General features: G+C 34.3%; 1 protein-coding gene across 1 annotated transcript; it reads right to left on the reverse strand.

Moving 5' to 3' along the window:
- Positions 1-17004: 17004 nt before the first annotated feature.
- Positions 17005-18259, reverse strand: LOC127847890 (piggyBac transposable element-derived protein 4-like). The gene is made up of 2 exons (XM_052380111.1): positions 17613-18259; positions 17005-17545 (listed from the first exon to the last, which is right to left on the reverse strand). The coding sequence occupies exons 1-2, from the start codon at positions 18257-18259 to the stop codon at positions 17005-17007; spliced, it is 1188 nt and encodes a 395-aa protein (XP_052236071.1).
- Positions 18260-19313: the final 1054 nt, after the last annotated feature.

A 19313-nucleotide genomic window follows, 5' to 3' on the forward strand; every position in this document is an offset into this window, starting at 1 on the left:
GCATTTCTACTACCCTATCTATTACCTGATATATACGCGTTTTTACGCGTCACGATTTAATTTGCTATTTAAATGCTTAAAATGAAGTTTTAAGTGTAACAGAAATGCATATACACCTGCGTTCATCATTTTTCTAAACTGTAGAGTAAACATCCGGTAATGTTGCTATTTAAAGTTATGATGCAATTGGCGACTAATCAAGACGAGGGTTTACCATTTGACATGCGTAAATCACGTTCCGGGATGTGCGCGCTTCAGGCATTTCGTAATGTCCTAAAATAACTGCTATTCTCGAACCATATTTAATTTGGACATTTTCCGAAAACGTATTAATAACTCGTTAAAAATGTCGCAAAAATAAACACGTCCCATAGGGATATAATATCATTTGGGTGTAAATCGATTTCATTCTTATTGTTGTTTGATTCCATTATATCGTAAATGTTTGTTTCCGAGATCATATACGACTATTACATCGATATGTTAAATGGCATGTACACTAAAATGTTTTTACAAACGACACGTGCTTATCTAAAGTTTGTGTTTCGTAATACACAGGATATTGGATTATCGGTGCTTGATTGGGCAATAAAACAAAGACGCAGTCGGCGGTCTTCAATATGCCTTTGAACTGACCAATAATAATTAATAGCGCACATGCTAATCTAACATTTAGGGATAAGAAACACGGGTTCTAGACACTTTGAATAAACATGTTTACCGGACGCAGCAGTAGTCTTCAGATGACATTGGCGCGCGTGCCATGTTACCTCGGCGTTTTGTAATTTGGTACACAAATACACGGGTTTGTTGGCGACTTCTGGGTTATAAAGTTATATGTCGGCGATCAGATAAACTGGAGTATTTGATAATAAACTTGGAATTTTGCAAATAAATACACAAATTGAAGACTTATTGAAGACGCCGACATTGCCGGATTTCGATCGGTTATAAAATGCAAAATGCAAATTAATTATATGAATATTCATGGCACATTATTCAACATCCAATTAAATTGTTACCGGTATCTATAAATGTTTATAAATCATAAGTTGAATTAATGTAATAGAAATACCAAGTATCGTACGAATTTTATAAGAAATAATACAATTTATTTTGAAAATGCATGAAGTTGTTTGAGAAACTCTGTGTTTTTCTATAGTTATTTATAAGAATTTACATGAATTATGAGGCTTGCAGAATGAATTTATAAAATAAAAAAATCTTCAAGAAAGAAGAATTGTAGTTTGGAAAGTAAGAAAAAAAATTAATATTCCAAAATATAATTATTTGTATTTGATTCAACACACCAACTTCGCAAAGTTTCTATATGAGCTGGAAAGAGATTTGCATTTAAATGCAGTAAAACACACAACGGTCAACTTTGCATGACTATAACTGACCAATAAATTAAGGTATAAACATACAGTTTACACCACAGGAAAGGAAATTTTATTAGCTTAAACTTTCATATTGTGTATTTTTCAATAATATTTCAATTTTTATGAGAATATCACGTTTAAAAGCAATGAGGGTCATAAAAACAGCGTTTTTCCAATAATGCCTGTAAAGATGGGGTACTGATATTGATAAGATGGCTATCAGCCACTGGTCAGCAGGCAGCTAGGTCTTGTGGTAACTGGAGAGGCTTATATTGGCTAAATGGCTGTCAAGGAAAGGGTTAACAAAATTATTACAGCAATTAAAGACTAATTTAAGTTTAAATAAACGCTCTTTGTTCTTTTTGCACTTGCCCGGGAGGACAACTAGATGATAAAATAACTTGCCCGGACCCAACTTTTACTTGCCAGGGGCAATAGGACAACTGTTAATGTTGAGCCGTGACTTAAAAAACAATTTGAATTCTGTTACTTATCAGTGTTTTTTTTCAGTTTTGGGGGAAGGGGGTCGGGTCCCCTAAGGGGGGGAAATTCACGCGTAAAAGGGGAAAAAGGGGAAATTTCAATGCTAAGCAAGTAACAGTACAAAATCAAGTTTTAACACTATAATTCACCATACATAGAGAGAAAAACATTCCAAAATAAGTACGGCAAAACAACATTTTTTGTATCCAATATACACATTGCAACGTATCAATCTCGTATGCTATTGTGTGTAAATGCTCTTGCAACAATTGGCCATTGATAATACTATAGCATATAATACACCAATCAAGTTTGTATCCTTTTCAATGTTTAAGTTTGTACAGGCAATATATATTTCTACCAAAATCGTTCTCATTCTGTACCTTGTGATTAAACCATTTCTATTATAGCATATATAATACACCGATCAAGTTTGTATGCCTTTTCTATGTTGAAGTTTGTACAGGCAATATATATTTCTACCAAAATCGTTCTTATTCTGTCCCTTGTGATTAAACCATTTCTGAGAACATCTAAAATGCATGATTTAAAAAGAATTTTGTGTTTCAACTACCGTTAAAGTTAAAAAAGATTTTTTGTCTTTTTTTCTGATAGCTTTTGCTGTTGTGCGACATGGTGAAATACGTATGGTTTGCGGTAGATGTCGTAAAGCAAAAGTCGTGATAGTTAACTACATACTGTTTGCGGTAAAGGAATAAAGGCTAAAAGAAAGTAAACACGCAGATGCGGCAGTTCAGGAAAATTATAGTTAATAAATTCGTAACAAAGGCGTATTTAAATGAGGTATTGATTAAAATTGAATAGCACTTCCGAGAGGGGAATTTTTCCAATATTTGGGGGAAAAATATATACTCTAGAGATGGGTGAATGGGGCTGTTAACGCCGAATATTTCATAAAAAAAAAACGCTGCTTATAATCATATTTATAATGGCTTATTTTTCCCAATTTCATTGTTTAATTGCACTTTTTTTCCCAATTTCATGGTTTATCGCGCTAATTTTCCCAATTCAAATCGCACAGGCTGTAATAAATAAAAGCAAAAAAAATCATTGCTCAATGGCAATCGTCCAATTAAATAATAGCACTTACTTGTTTTGTCCTCATTTTTTATCAAAAATGCGAGTAGCCATCGGTGTTGACAATATGTACACACAAAACGGTGATGTCATTCTTTACTTTGATAAATTTGGTGATGACTTCATCGAACGGGGAACTCCTGGAATGCAGACAACTGTTTTACACGAAGAATGCTGATGCGTTATTTGAAATATAGTTACAATAAATACATAGAAGAATTTTAGAATATTTAAAGGCCGTAAATTTGATAATTTTTATCTATTTTATCATTATGATCAATCAGGAGACCCCGATTATTTACTTTGAAAATTTCCAGTTCTGTTTCCCGGTTCGGATATTGCGCACACAGATACCAAACTTTATAAAACAACAACCTGTACAGTCAAATACACATGTTACAGTAATGCTCGCCTTGAGCAAGCCTGCAGTGCAGACTGAGGACACATGATTTTGGCCCACCACTGGTGAATTTATATATTTACACACAAAATATTTATTAAAATTAAAATAACAAGCCTTCACAACAACGATATCTGCATCTTCTGCCCGGTCTGTTTACTTGCATCCATCAAACATCTTGAAGTATCCCTGTAACACAAAAGCTGCATGATGATGGATTTAAAGAAAAAACAACTTCTTACCTGCAATAAGACAATTAAATTATGTCATGGGAATGGTTTGTTTTTTTTGCATTAGTTATTGTGGTTATTTTGTTAACCTTATGTTGTATTAAAGGCTAAGCATTTTGTTGTATTTTAGTAGTTATTATTGATTATCTATCTTGAACCAACTAGAGGTAAGGACCCATTCCTGAAAATGTGACTTTAAGGCAGTGATAATTTTTCATTTTTAACAATTGAGTGTTTAAAGTGCACATGTGCTGAAACAATGAGCTTTTGCCAAAACCAATGAGCTTTTCAAATTGTTAAGAAAAAAATTGAATGTTGAAAAATGGATTTTAGCTAGGATGCTTTGATAGCATTAATATGGTCTGATAAAGCAGCTTAAAATTCTGATTTTGGCAGCTCTGGTGCATGCCGTTTCTCATACCATACCAGTGTCGGGGCATACACCACAGTACATAAGGTCACAATCACTGTCATATTTCAACCAACTATAAGTTGTTTGCCATTTAGGTAAAAACTTGTTAGAAATAGTACTAGATGCCAGGGCTCAACATTAACCTAAAAACCAACTTGCCCTGCCGGGCTAGTACTTAGAAAAGCTACTTGCCCTGAATGTAAAGCCACTTGCCCAAACATGAAATATCACATTAACTGTTAACCATTAACTGTAAACCTCATATGTTTTAATAATGATCAAAATCATACACCACAAAACCTTTTTTATTTTTGCACATTTAACAAAATTATTACAGTAATTTAAGTCTAATTAAAGTCTAAATGTAGATTTGTGCCAATATTTGATTATTAAACATTGCTCCTAACGATTCATCATATTTCAACCATTCAAACTCACTTTTCCATTATGGTAAAAAGTTGCGTTTTCATTTCGATTCGCACTTTTTGGCACTTTCGGATGATTTTTCTGTGCATTTTTCATTGGATTTTGCAGACTTAAAGTTACTTGTAAAGCCGAAGCTACATAAACTAGACATTTCTCGTCTGCTAACAGTACTCAGGGGTTTTTTTTAGAGAAAGGGGAAGACGCTGGACGCTGGGTGAAAGGGGAAAAAAAGAGTGCGAAAGAGAGATATTAGGGGAAAAAATAAAAACTGTTCATTTCAATGTCTATAACTCATCAAAAGAGACTTGTCTCTGTCCTTTTTGTTCTTAAACACATTTAACAGGTATTAAAGTCAAAGTCCTTAATAAAGTTGCAGGTGTAGATCTAATAATGGGAAATGTTTTCAACTATATTTTTGTACTGGGGCCGGGGGACGATGTCAATTTTGTGATTTCAATTTCATGATGAATGGGTTGACGATCTTGATTTGCTTCAGTATTGGAAGGGAAAGGAGCGGCAGCTGCCGATTGTCTACTTTCACTTTCACAATGTTCGATGTTGATTACCTCGGAATCCTGCTGGGTTATAACGGTTTTTGATGATTCTTTCTTAAAAAATGCCTCGATGCGTTCAGTATCTTCCGAGTTCGAATGTTTTATTTTGTTTGTGTAAGAACGCTAATTGTGAGACATTTTTTTCTGTTTTCACGTTTATACCTCGGCTTGCACATAGCCCGGATGAAAATTCGACTGGTTTCCGGTAATTAATTGACGAAACCCCTTCTCGCGCAAGACCGGTATCCAGTAAAATAGTCACATGATTATTACGATTAGTTGCCCAGTTTACATGACGTTATTTAAGAGCTATATTTAGAATAACTGGGATTCCCAGATGTTGTGTGTACGTCTGGAGAGAGAGAGCGCGAATTCGTTGTACATGGTGCAAATTGGATAATTGTCGAATGCCCCAAGGAAAAATAAACATTTCTTTGAGAGAAAATATTATATTTTGGTGAAAAATGATATTTTTTGGTGGGGAAATTGTATTTTAAGGGGAAAAATTCTGGTAGGGGAAGACGCCGAATATCGGCGTCACTTTCTTAGTAAAAAAAACCCCTGGTACTGTAAACAACATTGAACATGTGAACCGTAATAAAAATGTCAATTGACGTAAAGTAAAAGATTGTTGAAAATGTATGTCGCAAAATATGAAATATGTATATACTGAAGCTATTTGTTGTTGTTTTTATATAGTTATAATTTTAGTTTTTTTCTTCGTGACTGAAAAAAACAACGATGTTATTTGTAACTGAATAGTAATGTAAAAGATAAACACAATAGCATTTGAAATCAGATGTTTGGAATCCCAAGCCATTTACTGTGTTTCTAAAAGTAAGTTTGGAAATGCAAGCGCACCATGCTTAGTTAGTTCGGACTTCCGCAAACAACAATCGCCGAGGTCAATTCGTGCATTAGGCAAATCGTTTGTGATTATTAGCTCGTTTTTTTTTTTGAAAAAAAATTATGAGCTATTGTCATCACCTTGGCGTCGGCGTTGGCGTTGGCGTCCGGTTAAGTTTTGCGTTTAGGTCCACTTTTCTCAGAAAGTATCAATGCTATTGCATTCAAACTTGGTACACTTACTTACTTTCATGAGGGGACTGGGCAGGCAAAGTTAGATAACTCTGGCGTGCATTTTGACAGAATTATGTGCCCTTTTTATACTTAAAAAATTGAAAATTTTGGTTAAGTTTTGTGTTAAGGTCCATTTTATTCCTTAAGTATCAAAGCTATTGCTTTCATTCTTGCAACTCTTACTAACTATCATAAGGGGACTGTGCAGGCAAAGTTATGTAACTCTGACTGGCATTTTGACAGAATTATGTGCCCTTTTTATACTTAGAAAATTGAAAATTTGGTTAAGTTTTGTGTTTAGGTCCACTTGATTCCTACAGTATCAAAGCTATTGCTTTCATACTTGCAACAGTTATTAACTATCACAAGGGGACTGTGCAGGCAAAGTTATGTAACTCTGACTGGCATTTGGACGGAATTATGGGCCCTTTATACTTAGAAAATTGAAAATTTGGTTAAGTTTTGTGTTTTGGTCCACTTTACCCCTAAAGTATCATAGATATTGCTTTCATACTTGGAACACTCGCAAACTATCATAAGGGTACAGTAAAAGGACAAGTTGCATAACTCTGGTTGTCATTTTTACAGAATTATGGCCCTTTTTTGACTTAGTAACTTTGAATATATGGTTAAATTTTGTGTTTTGATCCACTTTAGTTCTAAAGTATCAAGGCTATTGCTTTCAAACTTCAAATACTTTCATGCTATCATGAGGTTACTGTACCTGGCAAGTTGAATTTTACCTTGACCTTTGAATGACCTTGACTCTCAAAGTCGAATTATTAAATTTTGCTAAAATTGCCATAACTTCTTTATTTATGATTAGATTTGATTGATACTTTGACAAAACTACTCTTACCTGACATACCACAATAGACTCCACCCAAACCAAACCTCCGTGCCCCCCCCCCCCCTCGAATCCCCCCCCCTATTTTTTTTTTTTTTTTTTAAGATCATCTCACAAATGACCACCACACCCTCACACTATACCCCCCCCCCCCAAAAAAAAAACGGTTAAAAAACACAAATATTTATTTGTATTATTTTATTTTTGAAATACCGTCCAACCATCGCACCCAAGAATCCCCTCCCCCCCCCACCCCCCGAATGTTTTTATTTTTTTTGCATTTGTTTTTTCCACATTTTTGGAAGATAATGGAATAAATGTCCACACTCCCACACTATACACCCCTTTTCACTCCACCCCTCCCTCCTTTGTGATTGAAATTGAGAGTCCCTTCACCTTTAAAAAGAAAATAGATGAGCGGTCTGCACCCGCAAGGCGGTGCTCTTGTTTATTAGTGCTGCAACAATACGCCAATAAGCGTATTGCGATATATTGTCAGTTCAAAAACCCGTATTGCAATATATCGCAATATATTGCTTACTTGTACCAGAATTATAACTCGCCAATTACCCGATAATCCCTTATATTCCAGTTTTAAAGCAAATTCTGGTAAATGTTTACTATAAAAATGCTCAAGAATAACACAAAACACAAACATTCACCAATTTTCTTAAATATCAAATACATTTAGGCATTTGTTACTATTTAAAGATGTGATGAAATAACTTCCAATCGGGCGTTTTTTTCCCACTGAACACGCCTAAATCGCCTGACGTGATGCTCCTGTTTTATACAACACAAATACACCCACACTTTGCACGCGACGTTCTACATGTCTGTATAATTTTCGCGCGCTTTTTATTGAGAAAAAGAATAAAGCACTTTTTTTATTGTCGCGTTAGCATTACATTTCGGAAGCGTGGTTCCGAAATTCGGATTACAAATTTAATAATGCTCATTTCAGAATCGAACGAAACATTTAGTTGTGCGTAATTAATTCAACGATAATTCGTTTAAAAGCATAGAATGAATGCTCCCATGTAACAACGCTACTCTGTATAATAGACTTTAGAATGCCATTTTGACGTAACAATTTATTTTTACAAAATACCGCTTTGTTTTGTTTACCTTGATATCATTATTTTGGATGGCTTTACTGAACGAAATGTAGATGCATGTTTGTAAAATTTTCGTACCGGTATGACGAAAATCGTATCGCAATACAATATGCGGATTGCGATATATACCGATATACCGGTATATTGTTGCAGCACTATTGTTTTTACTACTTTACCACAGAAACACACGTTTTTCTTTGTTCTTTTTTGCACTTGCCCGGGCGGACAGCTAAATTATAAAATAACTTGCCCGACCCAACATTAAATTTTACTTGCCACCCTTCTCAAAATAAAATACACCTTTTAACAAAATACACTTTAAAAAGTGTATTTTTTCTGCATTTTTACCGAAAAGTGTATTTTTTCTGCATTTTTTTCATAATTAAGTGCACTAAAGTGCATTTTTTCTGTATTTTCATTATCTTTAAGTGTATTTTACTGTACTTTAAGTGTATCTTCTGTAGACAAAGTGCATCTTTTTATGCAATAAGTGCATTTTTTCAATGAAGTGCATTTTTTGTGCATATTAGTGTATCTTCTGATTTGCCAAAAAAATATTCTTTCTGTACAAGTGTAGTTTTAGTGCATCTTCATAAAAAAGAGCAACACTATAACAAATAACTGAAGTTAAAGGACAGAGATATAGTGTTTAATAGGAGGATTGTACTGAATTCTTTTTTATCTTCACATAATGTTTATGGTCTTATTATTACAATTTGTCTGCTCATAAAATATGTGAATCAGTAGAGCAGCTTTTAAAGGGAAAAGTACAACTAAATCAGGCTGTGGGTAAATAATTAAAAATATTGAAAGTGTCAAAAAAATTATGTGGGCTTGCCAGAATCAATTATATCTTCACAACATAAAAAACAAGTATTTGAACTTTCTTACACTGATATTTAACCCCAATTCAATTAATGTCTACCACATTGACTATTAACATACATTTTAAAAGAAAATTTAAATAATATTTATAATATTATATTTATTTCCTAACACCATTCAGTATGTTATATTGAAATATTCACAATTAAACATAATATGCTAAGTGTGCTGTGTATTATTCAATAAATATCAGATTAGATCAGGATCAGATAAGAGATCAATTAGCATCATAAACAGTAATCCCTATCAGTGCTCCATCTAGCCAAAACAAAGGGGTGTTTATAGAATTTTGATTGGTTCTGGGACCATCAATTTGAAAACAAACCACTTTTGATTGGTTGGAGCACAGCAAGTTATTTGGAGCACAGGAAGTTATTTTTGTAAACAATTTGGTTTCAGCAACTTAAATTGAGCTAAATTTTTAGGTATAATTCAGCAACATTAATTCTAGTGTCAAATGTCTTGAAATTCTTTCAGCACATGAACTATTGTGTGATGAAAACAATGTGTATTTACTACAATGTGTAAATCAACAATAAGTTTGTTGCAATGAAGATTCAAAGTGGGTGGTTAAAGTGATCAACAACTGCCGTTTTTGTTTTTTTGGAATGCTGAAGAACAGCTGTAACAGGTTTGTATTTTCATTTCTGCATCTCTTTTTAATTAAATTAATTATGATCATTATCATATTTATGTATTGTCACTGGGAAATGTAACTGGATGAGTAAATGTAATGCAATTTTAAGGAAAAAACACCATTTGAATTATTATGGCTGTATTTTATGGTTATTGTCATCTTAAAAATTTATTTATACCTATTTCTTGTCATTAATGAACAGATTTCTTTCCCCCATATTTAATCAGAACTTTAATATTTTATATTTGAAGGTTAAACCCCAAGGTGAAATTTACATTGATCGGAAGATCAATTGGACAGAATGTGCATCATCGCCTGCCAAAAAAGGGAGCAAAAAGGGGACTACCTGATGTATGGACATGTAGACCAGGCCAACTTGAGGGGAACAGGAGTGGGAAACCGTGCCCTGTAGCTTGTCCTTGACCAAGAAAAGATGGATTTGTTGAGAGGTAAAACTATATAATAAAGGTTATTGCAATTCAAAGACGTCACACTTCCGACCAGTCCACACAGCCAAAGGAGACCACATATATTAGTACATTTATTAACAGTATTTTCTATCAAACGTAATTTCTTTAAATTATTTATGAAAAGCGTTAAGTCACATGTGATCACGAGATTACAATTGCAAAAATAAACAAACAAAAACAACAAGCCAACAAACTTGTTTTGATTTAAATTTATGATATTTATAGCAACTGTTGAACAAGATTACCATAACAGCAATATTTAACACTTACATTATAAAATATCTTTCAGGACCTGATCTCAAATGAGATCATGCACGAGAAGCGCCTCGCAGACCATGACAGTAGTATTCAGATCTGTTCAGCTGGTGAAGTGCTCTATAAAGGGTTGTTTATGAATGCATTCTTTGTAAGGAACAGTGTATAACAACAAATATAGTGACAGGGGCTAAGCTGCTAAATATTGTCAGCATGTATGCAGTGATTTTCTTTGGAAATTCAAAACAACCTGTACGTACTGGCTCTCAGAAGGGCATGTTTTAGCGCAATAATGAACAAAAAAAGGAAGATCTTAAAAATAAGGTATAGATTTACATAAATTTCATGAATACTGTTCATTTATCATATATTAGGATCCAGAATATGATTGAATTAAATGTGCTGCTTTTGTCCATATTAAAAAGGGATTTGGAATTAATGTAATATATAAAAATCTAGTAAATGATAGGGAAAACATTTCAGCTTAAGGAGGGGAAATCTTTAATATGTTTGAAGTGGAAACCACCTGTATTTGGCTGTTAATCAGTTACCGATAATAAGAGGGGAGAAAAATCACTGGTATGAGCTTGATATTTTCAATTGTTAATTCCAGATAGGCAATAGCCCGTTTGAATCCTCTCTTTTATGTAGATATGTAACATTTGTTTTGTTTTTTAAGGTTTAACATTCTAATAAAAGTGTGTATTTATCTATTGAATTGTACTTTTTGTTTTTTATGAATGTGTTTACACTAACCTTTCATTTAAAGAATGAATGCTGACTTCAAAATGCTGGGATTTTTTTAAAATTTGGTTAATTTTTAAGCATATTAATTTGAAGTGATGAAAAGTACACTTGAGCGTATAATGCGCTTAAAAAATTCACTTCCAACACTTCAAAAAGTGTATCATTTGTATGACTGAAAATGCACTCAAGTGTATTAATGCGCTTAAAAATTCACTTTTAATATTGTAAGGTGTATTATTTGTATGACCGGGAATGCACTCAAGTGTATTAATGCGCTTAAAAAAATTCACTTTCAATTTTGTAAGGTGTATTATTTGTATCAGTGGAAATGCACTCAAGTGTATTAATGCGCTTACAAAAATTCACTTTGAATACTCAATGAAGTGTATTATTTGTATGACTGGAAATGCACTCAAGTGTATTAATGCGCTTAAATAATTTGCTTTTAATTCTGTAATGTGTATTATTTGAATGACTGGAAATGCACTCAAGTGTATTAATGCGCTTTAAAAAATTTACTTTGACCATGAAGTGTATAATTTGTATGTATTAAAATACACTCAAGTGTATAAATGCACTTAAAAATAAACTTAAGCGCACTTATTATCATAATAAACGCACTTAAGTGTATTATTTCGTGGAAAAAAAATACACTTAAATGTATAAACACACTAGTAAAAAGTTTTTTTTTTTAACACATTAAAATGCACTTGTTAAGCAAAAAATACGGTGCCAATAACATGCGCATTAAATGCGCATTTAATGTGCATTTAATGCGCATTAAATGCGCATTTAGTGCACTTTTTCGAGAATCGGACAACCGTTAATGTTGAGCCCTGGATGTACTTGCCTGGTTCTTGGATGATGCTTTAGGTGAATTATCAGCAATTCCAAATACAGCCTTCAAAGTCAATTGATCTTGACTAGGTTTTAATTTATTTTCAGGAGGCATTTTTAGCAATATGAAAGCGGATGGGAATGTTGCGATGGTTCTCTGTCGTCTTTTATCAACCGAAGATTTCATGCACAAAGCAGAGAACCAGTAGGAATGCAAATATGAATGATATAGTATAGTTATGGCGGTGTTACAGTAAAAATCACCTATTACACTCGATAAAATGCAGAAAAATACGGGTTGTGTTTTCAAAATGATTGAAAAGTTATTTCCGATTAAAAAAAATTTTTTTTTTGCCCTGTCTGTTGGTCTGTTGGTTGGTCTGTTGGTTTGCGCCAACTTTAACATTTGCAATAACTTTTGCAATATTGAAGATAGCAACTTGATATTTGACATGCATATGTATCTCATGGAGCTGCATATTTTGAGTGGTGAAAGGTCAAGGTCATCCTTCAAGGTCAAAGGTCAAATATATGGGTCAAAATCGCTCATTTAATGTACACTTTTGCAATATTTCAATATTCAAGATAGCATATTGATATTTGGCCTGCATGTGTATCTCATGGAGCTGCACATTTTGAGTGGTGAAAGGTCAAGGTCATCCTCAAGGTCAGAGGTCAAATATATGTGGCCAAAATTGCTCATTTGATGAGTAGTTTTGCAATATTGAAGATAGCAGCTTGATATTTGGCATGCATGTGTATCTCATGGAGCTGCAAATTTTGAGTGGTGAAAGGTCAAGGTCAAGATCATCCTTCAAGGTCAAATATATTTGTCAAAATTGCTCATGTAATGTCACTTCTGCAATATTGAAGCTAGCAATTTTATATTTGATATGCATGTGTATCTTATGGAGCTGCACATTTTGAGTGGTGAAGGGTCAAGGTCATCCTTGAAGGTCAAACGTCATATACGGGGACATAGTGTTTCACAAACACATCTTGTTGCCATATGCGCTTTTGGCAATTTTAATGCGCAAATAATGCAAAGCGCACATGAAAAATTATCAATGTTAAGGTGATGTTCAGGAGCATGTTCATCATCTTTCAGGAACTCCAAAACTGAAAAGAGAAACAACTGAGCAATCTTAATGACTTAAAATAAAGACTGTAAACATGTAATCAGAGTATCCTTTAAATGAAGAACACATAACATGCATTTAACTCTTTAATAACTCAGTGTTTTTTTTCACTTATAGGGGAATGGTGGTGGGGCCCGTCCAAAGGGGAAAAAATGCGTGGTTTTTTAGGAAAAGGGGAAAATAAAAATTTCACTTGTTTATATGTTATGATATTTATTATATTAATACACATGTTTATATGAATATAATATTCACAGCTGAATGTCTTTGTCTTTTTTCTTAAAATTAAAATATATATCAATGATTTTTTCAACATTAGTTTCAGACAGTATAGCCTTCATGCACAGTCTCAGTTTTCTTAGCCATTTTGAGTCTAATTGGGATCTTTTAAATCAATTAAACGGCAAATTTGAGCATTTTTCTTCAATAAAATGAACCAAATTTGAATGATTTTATCAACAAATATTGACACAATATAGATACATCAGGCCTTTTCCTGGCCATTTTGGGAGACAAATGCAATTAATGTGAAAAGTCCACTGATTTGGGAAAAACTATTTAATATAACTCTTTATAATAATTCAAAATAATATAAATTATAGTTATATACTTTGTTAGTTGTTTTTGAAATAAATTTTAGATATATTTATCATGATTATGAGACAGTTCTTCTAAAAAAAAAAAAAAAATTTTTTTTTTTAACTTTTCGAGGGGATTTTTTTTAGAAAATTGGGGGAAAAATGTATACTCTTTTTTTAGGGGAATGGGGCCGAATATTGGGCCCGAAATTGCCATAAAAAAAAACACTGTAACTGTTCATATTTTTTATTTCTATGATCAAATTAAATCATAAACCATTTTAACAAACCAATTAGCAATCAAGAATTTGGTTATATAGCAACTGGGATTTGATATCTTTGAAACAAAATGTCAGAATTTTAACATTTTTATGACAAAAATAGATTGCTTTGTCGCAATTACAATTGCATAGTGTCATGCTCAGTTTCTGTCTCATGTGGTTTTACTGGCTCTATATCATTGTTTTTAGAAAATTATTCTCCCCAAATAAAAACAGTCACAGAATTTCCAATCGACATTTGATTTTCAAGGCGTTGAAATACAGTTTTTAGTGTAGAAAACTAGTTCTCCTATAAATAATACACAAGTTACACAATTATCTTTTTATCTTACCAATTTTGAATCAGACATATGGTTGCTAAATTGACAGACCAGAGAACCTATGAAAACATCATTTCAAAATGTTTCTAGCATATATGTCTACTGTTGTTGTGATCTGTTTGGTCGTCCGGCACTGCATGAATAAACATGTAACATAACCAATAAATATTATTACCACCAAATGGGGACAGTGTGAAATTCACACCTAAGACATGATGATCAAATGGGGACATGCAAACATTTTCAAAAATATAACAATTAATTCCATGCAAACAGAGATCCAATCTCTAAATGCTGAATTGATTGAACTGGTTCTCTACTAAAATAACCAGCCAGAGATCATACGTAAACATCTTTTCGACAGGTTTCAAAACAAATTGTATCTTGATTCATGTCACGTTTATTATAACAGCATGAATGATGATGCATGCAGGTTTCATCACTTTATGTTTGTACACTAGCTCTATATATGTATCATTAAGTTGTATCAATTACTACATTAAGTTGTATAAATTACTATGACAATCAAACAAACAATTATCCTTTTTTCACAAATATGAATCAAACCAGCGACTGCTACATGTAGATTGAAAAACCTGTAAATTCTATGTGAACAACAATTCAACAGGTTTAACAAAAAAGTACCTTGTTCCATTTTGACAGGACTATTATCAACATGACCATGTTCATGAGCAACATTGTCTTCAGCATCACTGTCCTCTGTTGTGTCACCCAGTGCTGCATCAATAAAAAACTAATATTAAATCTTACTAACACAAGTATCATTGGCTAATCGGTTAATTCGTTAATGAGTTATTGATCTGAAATGATTCTCACACTTATTGTGACAGTGACCTTTGACCTAGTGACCCCAATTTTAATAGGGGTCATCTGCACTGTCCAAGGACAATGCACATGTGAAGCATCAAGCCAATCAGTCAATTCGTTGACAAGTTATTGATCCAAAACGAACTGGTTTACCCACAGAAAGACTGACCGACATCAAGCAAAACAATATACCCCCTCTTCTTCTAAGGGGGGCATACAAATTTGTTTTGTTCACAAGTTTTATCATTTAATATTAAAATGACGATTAAACAAAGAACAATTATTTTTCCCAATTTTGAATCAAACCTTTTATACTTTTAAACATAATTTAAAGTCAATTTTCTTTTTTGGGGGGGAAACAATACATTTTTTTAACACCATATAATCCAAAGTGATAACACTTAATGTAATATATTTTTGTGATGCAAACATATCCTAAAATTTGCTGGGAACAGCTTAACTTAAGTCTGTTAACCCATTTTATTCTGCCCCCCTTCCTGATAAAATATCCCAAAGATCTGAGACCTGATCAATAACTGATCAAGCCATGCAAGACATTTGAGGGTCATGTATGATAAAGATCAGTAGCACATTTATTATGGACTTAAAGCCTAAATATGTATACATTTTTAGAAAGAAGAGAAAGTTCTGAATCCAGCAGTATATTTTTTATTTAATTATGTCCAGAATTAATCAAAATATTAGGCTGTAAAATCGGCAAATAAAACTAAAATCATAAAGAAACAATAGTTGAAACATTTTCAACTAAATAAATCAATACGATGCAAAGTTAAAAATGTGCATATATCAATGTAATAATTATTCTAAATTTTATACACTTTATAACAGTGAAAAATCATTAAAATATTCCAACAAATACCAAAGTTATGATTATTATACTGTACAATGGGAAACGCGCACAAATTGCCAAAATAATTCTGTGTCATTGACAGTGAAAAATACCAACACAGTGTGCTACTGAATTATGAATTATATATTTATTATTAATGTAACCTTTAGCAAACCATACATTTTATGAAAGGTATTGAATTGATCTAAAAATCTAATTCTTAATAATAATGATATTACTATAAAATAAGGAAATAAAATTAATGAAAAGATACAAACTCTGTTTATTTTCAAGAAAAAAAATCAAGACAACAAATAACTATACGGTCTTAACATTTAAATATAATAAATATCATGACAAAATACAATGAAATTTCTGCAACTGGTTCAGGTTACATAAGAAATATTCCAATATTTACTAAAATTGTTTTCTTGTATATTTTCAGGTTATACCAAAATGACAATCCACAGATGTCCAGACTTACTATACAAAGAAACTTACATTGAAATAAAAAATGAAAACAATGTTCATTCCAAACAACTTTAATACACAACATTTTCACTGAAAATACCATTTTAAAAACAGTGTGCATTCCACACAACAATCATTCACAACATTTTTCACTGAAAATACAATCATCTTATTTACATTATTACTGATATTTACAGTATTACTGATCTTCTAACTTGGTCAAATGTTTGTTTTACAAGTTTGTCACTCACAATTTATAAGCCCTGTTTATGTGTGGGGGAAAGCACTGGTGGTGTACTGGCACATTGCATTCAACGCAACCAAACTTTGAAGTACCAACACGTTCGCCACGGTTTGCCTTCGCGCGACATTCAACACACACCTTCTCTTTTTCAAACAGCCGCTCCATCGTGTGAACACAAGCCGGTCTGGCTGTGTCCAGGATTGGCGCATCCTTCCCAGCACAGTAATCGCCAATCAAGCCATCCGCAAGGTCTTCAACGAAGTCCTGGATGTTTGGCCATTCACGCCCGACTGTCTCTGGATTTGAGTCCTTTGCAATGATGTATGCATTCAACGCACTGCCCGTCATGAAGTGGAAGAACAGCCGCCGCCACCACTTCCTTGAACGATGGTTGATGATATGATATCCAATCATCTGGTCGGACAAGTCTACTCACTTCATGAACTTCTGGTAATCCGCAAGCATTTTGGGAACTTTCACAGATCGTTGTGTTGGGTTACCAGATCGTCGGTTGACAGTTCCCATGTCATTAGGACTGTGAAAGTTCGACAGGACCATGACATACTTTTTGTCCTGCCAAATGGAACAAGAAAGGTCATCTTTCTGGGCCACCAGGAACTCGTGTTTGTCCAGCATAACATTCCTTGGCAACAGTGCAGTTGGTAAGCCTTTTCTGTTGTTGCGCACTGCGCCACAGGCGTACACACCGCACAGATCCGTGAGAAGGGCCGGACTCGTGTAGTAATTGGCCATAAAAACTCTAATGTTTGTATGGTTCAGATGGCCAATCAAGTCTGTCACCACTCTGTGTGATAGGCCCTTCTCCTGATTTTCTTCCTTTCCAGTGTAGACTTGGAACTGGTGGATGTAGCCAGTTTCGCTCTCCGCCAATGTCCACACTTTTATGCCCCACTTAGTTGGTTTCAATGGCATGTACTGACGAAAGCCCAGACGCCCCTTGAACTTCAACATACTTTAATCCACAGTAACATGTTTGTAGGGGGTGTACATTGCCTTGAATTTGTCATTGAGAAAACCACCTTATCTTTTTAAGTTTGTCTGGTCTGGCAGGAGGTGGGGCAACGTTGTCCGTCAGGTGAAGGTAGCGCCAGATCAGATTGAATTTGTCCCGAGGCATGATGGTGTTGAAGGCAGTACGAAACATACGCTTCTTTACCCTCCAGTAGTCATTTCTTGACGGTAGACGAAGAACTCCCATACAAAAACAGAGTCCAATGAAAGCCTTCATGGCTGGAATGTCTACTGGAACCCAACAAGGAGCAAATGGTGGTGGTGGGTTGCGTGTCCGCTCTTTTTCAGCATAGCGGTTGGTCTCTGTAACCATATGCTGCCACAAGTCCTGACCCCAGATCAGTTCAAAATAATTATGTGGCAGGGCATTTTCAGGGTGAACAAACGTTGAAGCACCTATTTCACTGTACGTTCTCTCGTTTCGTTCGTCAAAGTTGGAAGTCTTCCATTCGACGTCGAAGCCATCAAACTCGTCTTCATGTTCACCATCTGATTCGAAAAAGCCACGAAACCATTCGTCGTCAGTTCTTTGTTGACATTCGAAGCCATCTTCACCATTTTCTTTATTTAAATTACTCGTATTTGTGTCTAAATCGTTATTTAAATCGACCTCAATGTCGCTACCATCTCTATCCATGTCCGTAGAATCCACCATGACGAAAATGAAAAAAAAATCGCTTTAGAAATACTCTGCAAAATTCACTTCCTTGTTATTCAAAAATTGCGCTTTGTTTTGATTTATCTGCGCATGCTCAAAGGAAGTGGTTTCTGGGTAATATTCCACATGTTTTAATGACCTTTTACTACGTTTTTCCGATGTATACTCAGGGTTTCCCTACTGTCAGTAACACATACCGGTCTATTCGTATCCCGAATGAAATGGGTACGTACAAGTTGTTCACTCCCAGGTGTTCATAATGAATTGTGTTTTTAATATATATGGCAAGGCCACCGGCAATATTATGGTTTAAATTAACAAAATTCTTAAATTCACAGTTATGCCCAGGTATATGTTTCTCAGTACTATTGGAAAATTTGGTTTTCTGTAGGCATAGGATATGGGTACTAGGGTTACTGTCAATAAAATATTTTAACTCTGTAAATTTGTTGGCGGTAAACCACCAACATTGAATGAAATGATTTGCAGGTTACTGTCCATAGTTGTGTGAAATTAACTTACATTTAAACTGATTTAATTTATGATGAGGAGATTTAACTCCTAGTTTATGGCCTGCACAGGCCCCATTGAGTTTCGCGGGGGTTCTTATTAACGGAGAGGGTACCGCTTGCCGGGGGGGGGGGGGGGCATCCTGGATCTGCTACTATTGGAGGATGCCCAGTTTCAGAATGGATTTTATTAGTTAGGGATTTAACAGGGGGGATGATCTTTGTTAGTGATTCTCTGCAATTTTTGAATCGAGAATCAATTTTGTTATAGATGTAGGATATAACACAACTTCCAGTGGGCCTTTTCTGGTCCTTTAGTATCTCAGCAACCAGATCTGCTAGCTCGCTGAGATATATTGTCCTGTATGTGGGACCTTTTGCTGGCAAATCCTTGATTTTGATAAATGAGTCCCCCGCAAACGAGTTACGTCAGCTGGTGTTGTCGGTAGGGGAGCTCATTGGGGATGTCTGGGAGTCGACCATTCTGGGGCGGTTAGGGGGGACACTAACTCTGGGCTCCTCTTCTATTTGGCAGACACCAG

This window comes from Dreissena polymorpha, chromosome 10, assembly GCF_020536995.1.
Source record: "Dreissena polymorpha isolate Duluth1 chromosome 10, UMN_Dpol_1.0, whole genome shotgun sequence".
Taxonomy (NCBI): domain Eukaryota; kingdom Metazoa; phylum Mollusca; class Bivalvia; order Myida; family Dreissenidae; genus Dreissena; species Dreissena polymorpha.